Genomic DNA, 10,138 nt, shown 5'->3' on the forward strand with positions numbered 1-10,138 from the left:
GTTGTTGTTGGAGCAAGAATAAGACAGAATAGAAAAGGATAAGCAAAATGGCTCCGCATCGGAGTTTGTCGGGGGACGGCACGATCGGATAAGAAATAATGGAGGCCTTCTCAAAATTTAAAACCTTGACTCGGAATGCTCGTCGTTTGATCAAATTCAAATGTTGATTCCACAACTTGTGGCTCCACATTTGAATCATTTGTCTAAAATCATTGTAAAATATTCTTTTAAGTATTGGAAAAACCAACAAAAGAGAACTATTAATTATACAAATGAAATAAATACATACCTCTTCTGAAAAGTATTGGTCGATAATTTCAAACGCTACCTTGTAAATATCTATGTTGCTGTGATTTTGCAGCGCCTCAATCTTATCCAAACCTACAAGAACACATTTAAGAGTATAAATAGCATTCTTTAAATTACATTACATACAAGTAATGTTAAATGTCATAAAAACCAACCTGAACATTCTTCGATCATATTGGCCAACTGTTCAACTTGTGACCCAGCAAGTTTGAGCATATTGTGTATACCATCTAAAACAACCTGTACAACTTGAGGATCTTTACAGGAAAGGAGGTTACAGAAAGGTGGGATAACGCCATCTTGTATCATCCGTGTGACTTGTTCCTCATTGCCACTAATTGTTAAATTGCTGATTGCCCATGCTGCTTCTTTTTGTGTTTGAAATTCGCCCTGTTGCAAAACAAGTACATCAATAAAGTATATTATTTCATCTAACAAATTTCGATAATTTTAACAAAAATATTTTCTTACATTCGCTAAGTTGCGAATAATAAGCGGCAATAATCCAGCATCTATAACTGCTTGAACTTGAGATTGATTACCAGCAGTTATATTTGAAAGGAACCAGACTGCTTCTTTACAAATCTTTTCCCTCGAATGAGTGAGTAAATTGGGGAAGTATGATAGCGCATCACAATTTAGTACAACTTGCGTTTGTTCATCTGTACCCGTTACAATATTACCAACTGCCCTTAAAGCAGCTGTTTGCACTTTAACTTCTTTGTGCGAGAGAAGTGGTATGAGTCGAGGCACTACACCGCTATCTATAACCATCTGAATTTGTGCATTACCACCGTCAGTCAAATAACTCAGTGCCCAAATTGTGTCCACAAGAATCTGTAATGTATATTAAATATAATGAATTATTTCAATGATTATTAGCTATTAAACATATATTACATATGTTTTTATCACTTACATTAATGTCTGTGTGATGAATGAGTACATTAAGAGCAGGCAAAAGTTCTTTAATAGTTTCAACAGATGGTGGTGGATCTTTGCTCCTACATAAATTTACGATTACCCATGTTACATTACGTAAAAAACTAATTGGTATATCCGGCTTAATAAACGCTAACAATGGCGGTACAATACCATGTTTAATAACAAGATCCCTAGCTATTGGACCATCTCCAATAATATTTCCTATGATAAAAAATATTGTCAATATGCATTTATGATATTCTTAGTTCAATCAATGAAAAATATAGATAAAATAAAATGATTGCAAAACACAGTAAAACTCAAATCCTAATGAAATTTAAGATCATAAACAATTAAAACTATCCAGTTTACTTTTACTGCATTTTCATCTTGGTATTACAGAATAAACCATTTCTTCATCTTCATACTAAAATACACACCTAAAGCCCATACAGATTGTTCACAAACATTTTGTTGACTTGAACATAACAAATTCAAAAAATGTGGAACTGCACCAGCATTTACAACTGCTTGTGTTTGAGGTGATGTTCCACTTGCAATATTTGTTAAAGCCCATGCTGCTTCAAATTGCAAAGAAGGACTGTAAAGTAAATCATATTAAAAATTTAAGAATTTGTAATAATAAATATTTCAAACATAAAACAAAAAAATTATTTACACTAACAATATAGTCTACGCAAATTTATAAATAATAGAGACTAGCCAATATATACTATTTGTTTGTATTTTGTTTTTCAAAGCAAAAGATAATTACTGAACTTTGCAGAAACATAAAATCTTATATTAAGAATATTCACTTTTGATCATACTTTTGTTCTCATAGAAATATATTATTTTAAATAGTATTATAAACTAGAATTGCATATAAATTTAATCATTATCACATACCTATTGTGCTCTTCAAGACAACGAACTAAAACTGGTAAAATCTTACTATCAATTAATAAATCAATCGGTGGATTACGATCTGACGACAGTAACCTTCTGGCTGACTGTACAGCTTGTAATTGAACCTCTGGATCTGAACTATCAGCTTTCTTTACTAGTTCCTTTAAATTGATTTTTGACAAATGTTTATCAACATCATCTTCATCTGAAAAGAAATAATGTTCTTTAGTAATTATAGTTTTTATTCATACTCTAATATCTATTTTTCTTTGTGAATCCTTTGACATAATTTACCTGTTAAATTTCTTCGTTTCTGCAAAGTCTCATCACGCTTGTTTTTGCGTAACTCTACAGTAACTTCATTTCTTCTTCTTCTCATTTCCTTAAAATTTCATAAATTAATATATTACATAATATGCAAAATATTTCTTAACTGGAAATTTATTTTTATAACAAAATTTATAATGCATTAGTATAACTGCATTTTGAAAGTTGCACAACTGTAATAACAAAATAACTAAAACAAATTTTTGATGTATAAACGAAATATGTGGTAATTTTTTAATAAATTTATGTTGTTAAACATATTTTAATTACACCAATTTATCATATAGTAAGTTTTATGGTCATTGTATCATAATAAACTAAATGTAATATCCTAATTTGAAACTATATGCAACATTCGAAAATATGTTTCTACTTTAACAGAGATCAAAAACTTTAACAAAAATATGTTAACATCTTATTGCTGTAAACTTTATAAAAATTATAAATCTATGCAAGAATTACATATTTTTTCAAAACACTCGTATGCAAATTGTCATTTGCAAATACAACAAAATAATAAACTTTACTACCTCATTAGTTTTTCATTAGTACTATATTTTTACTTGCAAAACATTCAAATGTATTCCAATAAATTTTCATCATATTTTGAACACAATACTACAATTTTCTAAAATAAATGTAACAATGTAAAATACATTTTACGAAATTGTAACATGGTTTGTGAATTTTTGAAAATCTCTAGTTACAATACAAAGATATGGAAAAGCTGGAAAACTATTAAGCTGTTGCACTATTTATATAGAACAAAACATAATGACATTGCAAAGATATTGTTAAGGCTTTTAGTAGATGATTAAAATAAAGCAACTTGGCTATATTTTTTGTAATAAATAGTTCAATGCTATCTTTGTCAGCAATATATTTGACATTATTCTAGACTGACATTTTTCACTTGTTTTAGAATACACCTATTGTAATCAAAATACAATATTACACATTTGATAAAGTTGTATCAAGAATTATTGTGGGTTCTGTGCAAACAGGTCGCACAGAAATGTCCAAAAGTTCAATCAGAACAACAAAATGTGCAAATATATTGCAAATTCGAAAACAAAATTGTGCTCAAAATAATCTTGCGTTTATATGCTTAGTACGGCATCCGAAACTTCCAGACGCACAACGTAACTGCGCACAACGACGAACACATCAAATACTCACTTCTTGATCTTTGCCTTTGTTCTTAAAAACCATCATTCGATTTTTGCTTAGCATGTCCGCCGCCATTTTTTCAATAAACCAATCCTTCGTACTCGCGTATATTGGTGTGTGCCGGCACCCGGATACCCGTGTTACTGCGAAAAATTCTGTATCCGTGTTAATGCGGTCGGTTTACTTCACAACTGCATACCGTTGCGCGACAGCCTTAATGTACGTCAATATGCAATGCAATATCATGTATAACACTCGTTCTCTTGATCACGATCGCCACACGACGTTCTCCGTAGTCACGTTTTCTCAGCACAAACGCAGCGTTTCGACCATTCCGAAAAGAATGTCGGAAATGAACAAGGTGGCGCTTCGGAAGACGTGTGTTTTCACTATGTTCACCTTCACAGACTATAAAATATGATCGACGAACAAAAAATAGCGCTAGAGATTACAATGATTTCTTATCATCTTTAAATTATATACTCATATTTTAATTTAAAGCAATTTATATTTGCAGTATTTAATGTAAATTATAATACATAATATTTTTAATTACTTTCAGAATTAATTTATTAAACTTAGTTGAATACACACAAAACTTACATATTAGTAACAAGAATTTAATATGTAGTAACGAACATTTATAGCAGAATGAATCAACTACAGTTGGTATGTGCGATTATAATTAATGTGATATACTGCATTGTATATGGATATTTTGTTGGTATGAATGTAAGAAACTTAGCTAGGGAAAATTCCTTTAATGTGCGTCAAAAGCAACTAGATAAATATCAAAATTGTATATAATAATAATAACGACCAATCAGAATTACTGCATGTCTATGTGTGTGTGTGTATATATATACAAAATTAAATTCTTGATGATTTTTCTTTTTTCTTTCTTGCATTATTATAGTGATTGCTATATAATAAATTAATAATAATAATATTGCAATGATACATGTTTTAACAATAACAGTTGTATATTTCAATTATATTAAAATACACAAAAATTTAATTAAAAAGTATAATTGTGATACAGGATGAGTCACATAACATGAGCATCTCGAATAACTTCTAAAATACGTGTTTTACAATAAAGTGTTGTATATAAAAATTGCACGGTATCAAAGGGAATATATGATGCTGAAACGATTCTTTTAAATAACCTATTTGTTTATGAGATATCAAGGTGACCTCGAATTTTTTAAACGAAATGCGTACCTTTTTATATCACAATTTAAAAGAGCAGTGAATATTTTATAAGAAAGTATGGAATTTTATTTGTCTTAAACCTAATAATTAGTGAGATACTTGCAAAAACGTTGTTTATGGTCTCACTACTTACCTTAGCTACAGTAGGTGCTCAAAGTGGTGCCTGTTGACTTCCATATATCTGTGTATTATTAAGTTTAGGACAAATAAAGCTTAATGCTTTTTTATAGAAAATTCACTGTTCTTTGAAATTTTGATATAAAAAAATACGGTATTCCATTTAAAAAATTCGAGGTCACTTTGATATCTTGTAAATGAATAGGTTATTTAAAAAAATCGTTTCAGCATCACATGCTCTCTTCGATACTGTGCAGTTTCTATATAAAACACACTTTACATGTTATTCAGGGTGGACAAATTATGTGACTTATCCTGTATATTCACTCATTGGTAATAATCTAGTTTATAATGATACTGTCATCTGTAATTAAGATGTATATTAAAATACGATTCCATTAGTTTCTTGTTTAATGTATGAAGATTAGTAATAGGTTTGGAAATAATGCACGCAGTGTCTTTTCTCCTCATATATTAATATAATAAACATTGAAAAGAAAATTAACAGAACTATCAGTTTGGATTACATGGAATAAAATTGCACACATACACCCTCGGATGGCATGACAGAATACCACACAAGAAGTAAAAAAAGAATCAGAGTAACAGGGACGCCCTCAATCTATGTGCGTTGCACATAGGAACTATCTTCAAGATTTAAATAAAATAACGATATGAGAATTTAAATTACTTTTGTATTGAAATTTTAATAAAAAATGTTAATGTTGATGTCATATTGCAACAAGTTAAACAAATTAGAAATAAAACAAAATGAGGTTCGTGTACATTTTGTTTATAAATATAACTAGATTTGTTTTACAATATACAATAATGTTCGTAAATTTACTAAAAATTTCATTATTTTTAATAATATTACAGCTTAGACGAATAATAAACGAATAATAATGTAATCAAGTAAACCTAGTTTTATATTAAGAATGTAATATTTATACCAATATAATATAATATGTAACCAAATTACATATGTATATGTAAATAAACTGTATTAAATTTAATGTATGAAAATATGAATATTAGATAACGATGCATCAATTTACATTTTGTAAAATAATTAATCAATATACTGATAATACTTTAGATTAGAATCTACTGTGCTTGGAAGTTTTTCTACCACATGAACAGTTACAATATTGTACTGTTTTCGAGAAGATTGAACTACAGCTCCGCAGTAAGCTCTAAGACTAAAATAATATCCGAATTCTACAGAGGACAGTAAAGAATATCCCAAGAAAAGGCTTGCAATACCACCGAACGATACAAGTAAATCTAAATAACCAAATCGCATTTCCCTTTTGTAAAGAGCTGTTGGCCAATTTCTTAACATAATTCGAGACACATTTTTTGATGATTTTTTTATACCTTTTATCCTATATGATGTATGATCGCAAGAAAGATAACAATTACACTGAGTCACGTCGATAATGACATTATTTAAGCAAGCGTATTTCGAAAGTGTACATTCTGTTTTATCGACGAATGATAAATACCATGGTAGACACTCACATTGTGCAAGTAGCTTATCCCTGAAACAATTTATTTCGCAATCATTTAAACTTACACCCTCTTGTTTGTAATAGCACTTTCGTTGCCCAAGGAGTAAGTAGCGAATGTCTGATGTTGCATATGTTATTTCAGCACTAAATTCAATATCAACAGGAAAGTACGTTTTTATTGCAGGTCTCTCGCCAGGTGTTGGACCTGAATAACTATATTGAGTAATATAAAGCCTGCAATTAAAATCATTTTAAGTTTATAAATATTTCAACAAAATTATGGATATACCTACTATAAACTGTGATAATAGAATACATGTATATAAGGACAATAATATTTAATATGTATAATTATAAATATAATAGAAATACATACTATATATTTAGGTAGTGTCTTTGATTAAAAGATATGTATGTGTATATACTGTTACGGACAGATATTGGACTTATGATTTAATTTTCTATAATTTTGAATTATTTAGGAACAATAAATATGGTAACATTAATAATGACTGTATTGATAAATACATAATTATTAATAATCATCGATTATTAAAATTACTACTTATGTATAAAAAAATTTATCACATCTGATGAATATTTAAAAAGAATATGATAATTATATAAACTTTCTCTTGTATAAAGAAATCAGTTCTAAATTATCATAATAGTGTGGTAATTTGAATTCTGTCGTGTAACGATCATTTAGCAATTAGTTTATTGTTTATGTGAAATTTTAGTTAGTACAACCTTATATTAAAAAGTTAGTATGTAAGTACAGTATCTACTTACTTGCAAAGTATTAAATAATAGCTATACTTTTAATTGCGTGCTTACAAAATTACAATTATAAATAGCTCTTAATTGTTACAAATGGTTATTAATTCAAACTACATACAGGGTGGACCACCTAACGTGACCACCCCAATTATTTTCGTTATTAGTGGACCGACCAAAATTTCTTTTGTCACAGATGATACGATTTCAAAGGATCTTCAAGGTGATGACCTTAGACTTTATCTGTCTCTTTTTAAAATAAGTTTTCAAGGTACTTGCTACTTGCTAGCAGGCATTAAGACGAATTCAACGACCACAATATAATACACTTTTTTGTATACAAAATTTGTACGTAAAAACATTAAACGTAACCTGGTTTCTTTTGAAACCGTATCCTCTATGACCAAAGAAATTTGGAGCGGTCTACTAATAATGAAAATAATTCAGGTGGTCACGTTAGGTGGACCACCCTGTATACACATAATAGTGTCAAATATTATAATAATTTTCAAAATGTTGTAGTCCTTTATGTATCTTTAATTAATAGCTTTTTCTAGTAAAATAATTGATTACAATGTTTTAAAAATATTGATTTTAACGCACTGAATATTTCTAAATATGTATGATAATATTACCTTAAGGGAAAATTTGAATTTGCAATCTTAAACTCAAGATTCCACGAAGCATCCATAATTTGAAGTGGTTCTAAGCTTTTCGACCTACAGCATGCACCCACAGGTGTAAGCCGTTTTGTAAATATTTGACCACATGATATGTTTATTCCCCTAAAAGAGTTATGATTATGATGTGCAAGTATTTTTTTAAATAATTCCGGAAATGCTATTTAGTTACAAATTGTTCAATAAAAAATGCACGCAAGAACTTCTTTAATACTGTAGTTTTCTTTTTTATAATTAAAATCATCATTTACTTTTTACAAAAATTGTTTATATTGTTAGTCTCACCTGCAACACATTCAAATTCAATTAAACTATACTATGACAGTATACACATTTATATTAAATGACTGTATAGTAAGATATTATTTCAATTTAGTTTTCGTAAATAGTGAAATATACTATATTTACCTGTACATGCAATCTTTGATAAAATAATCACAATCAGGTGCCATCATTGGCAAAATTCTACGAAAATCGTTCTTGCTTGCGTAAATCATATTAGACCATGTTAAGTTAATATTTTTTCCTAAAGTCCAATTGTACAATTGTTCGTACATATGTATTTCATCCTATAAAGCAAAATCGGTAAAGGTTGCGTGTATACTAATACAATCGACAGTTATTGCAATAAATTATAAAGGTTCTAATTAATTTTACACTTTTACCATTAACGTCAAATATTTTTGGTAATGAATATCAATTTTACCGTGTCAGAATAACATTTGAAAGCATACCTACCTCACGTATATACGAATGATTCAGGTGAAACCAGTCGAAGCAAATAAACGTTTGAGGGAATTCAATATCTATATGCTCTGTCGTTACATCCAATCCTGTTATAGTTGGCTCTGTTTGAAATTTATTCAAAAAGGTTTCGATTATAGCAATGATTGCTACTATCGAAAGTACTGTTAAAAGAAACCACGTAATTCTGTGAAAAAGCCAGTTATACATTAGCTAATAATATCCACTTTTCGAATATGTAGAATCGTCAAATATTTATTGAATATTATTCAAATTTAGAATGAGAAACTAATGATTAGTTCCATTTATTAATGGTTCTATGTATTTTAACAAATAAAATAAGAATAATTTAGGTATTTGCACATTATAGAAAGTGTACATGTCACTTGTTAAAATTTAAGATATTTCCACATTTTGTGAAGTACATATGTTAAGAAAAAGTACTTATCGTATACTCGTTTGTAATTAATACCGAAATATTTTTCACATAGAAGCTATATTCTCATTTAAAAAGGCCTTGTTTTTTTGTAATATTTAAGATTTGTGATTAAAAGGAGTTATAAAAAGGTACTTCGAATTTTGTTAAAATTCTTACGTTTGAAACAGATTACAAAAGATCTTCAGGATACAAAAAAATGTCTTCATGATTCTCGCGACTGAAAAATGTTCGTTTATGTGGAAAAGAGAAAAATATCCATTTTCTTATGAATTTTTTCACCCTCAAAGACAATGGAAAAAGCTATTGTAAACCAGACAGTATCGTAAAGAATGTACGTATGCAGAATTATATTCCACCACAGATATTTGAATTTCTCTTATGATGTTTTACGAATGAAAGAAAAATGAAAATCTCCCTTAAAACACTGCATACTACGAAAGAAAATGACGTGATATATCCACAGGATTTTGCTTTACACAATGTATATGCTGAAAAATCATTTGACGCTAACTTATTTACCACTCGTATTAATCGCACCACAAGTAACTGCTAAGTTATAATATTACCTTTCCCATTTGGGCCGTGTCGAGTCCACAAAATATGGGACGCCGTGTAAACTATTCTCTAAGAAATATTCTCTTGATCGGGACTTCAAACTAGAGCGCAAATCTCTCCACAACGGTTTATACTTGTACTTCATATTGAAAAATGTCGAATAAAATATCCTTTCGCTGTTGTGCTTTCACTAAATAGGTTAAATATACTAAGCAAAGAAATCAAACCAGTCGCGCTTTTGAATCGCGTGTCAAGTTAAAGCATATATTATGCATATTATACATACATATAACTAATTTATCAGCTTTATCAATGAAAGAGAAAACACTTGATTGTAGATATGGATTATGAATAGTGCTATGAAGTAAATCGGTGCTATTTAAACGTCCATTTACAATCAAACATTTAATTATTTGAAACAGAAGGAAATATGAAGGAAGCAATACAACTTCTTCATA

General features: G+C 29.0%; 2 protein-coding genes across 2 annotated transcripts; both read right to left on the bottom strand.

Annotated features, from left to right (window-relative positions):
* Positions 1 to 11: 11 nt before the first annotated feature.
* On the bottom strand, positions 12 to 4,054 carry LOC108573060 (importin subunit alpha-3). Its single transcript, XM_017935424.1, has 9 exons — positions 3,649 to 4,054; positions 2,437 to 2,524; positions 2,143 to 2,347; positions 1,674 to 1,834; positions 1,229 to 1,455; positions 781 to 1,146; positions 465 to 699; positions 290 to 381; positions 12 to 203 (listed from the first exon to the last, which is right to left on the bottom strand). The coding sequence occupies exons 1-9, from the start codon at positions 3,712 to 3,714 to the stop codon at positions 111 to 113; spliced, it is 1,533 nt and encodes a 510-aa protein (XP_017790913.1). The 5' UTR covers positions 3,715 to 4,054; the 3' UTR covers positions 12 to 110.
* Positions 4,055 to 6,043: 1,989 nt separating this feature from the next.
* LOC108573112 (sodium channel protein Nach-like) lies at positions 6,044 to 9,825 on the bottom strand. Its single transcript, XM_017935479.1, has 5 exons — positions 9,692 to 9,825; positions 8,681 to 8,873; positions 8,351 to 8,511; positions 7,898 to 8,047; positions 6,044 to 6,719 (listed from the first exon to the last, which is right to left on the bottom strand). The coding sequence occupies exons 1-5, from the start codon at positions 9,823 to 9,825 to the stop codon at positions 6,044 to 6,046; spliced, it is 1,314 nt and encodes a 437-aa protein (XP_017790968.1).
* Positions 9,826 to 10,138: the final 313 nt, after the last annotated feature.

This window comes from Habropoda laboriosa, unplaced genomic scaffold (genome assembly GCF_001263275.1).
Source record: "Habropoda laboriosa isolate 0110345459 unplaced genomic scaffold, ASM126327v1 scaffold89, whole genome shotgun sequence".
In the NCBI taxonomy this organism is placed as follows: Eukaryota; Metazoa; Arthropoda; class Insecta; order Hymenoptera; family Apidae; genus Habropoda; species Habropoda laboriosa.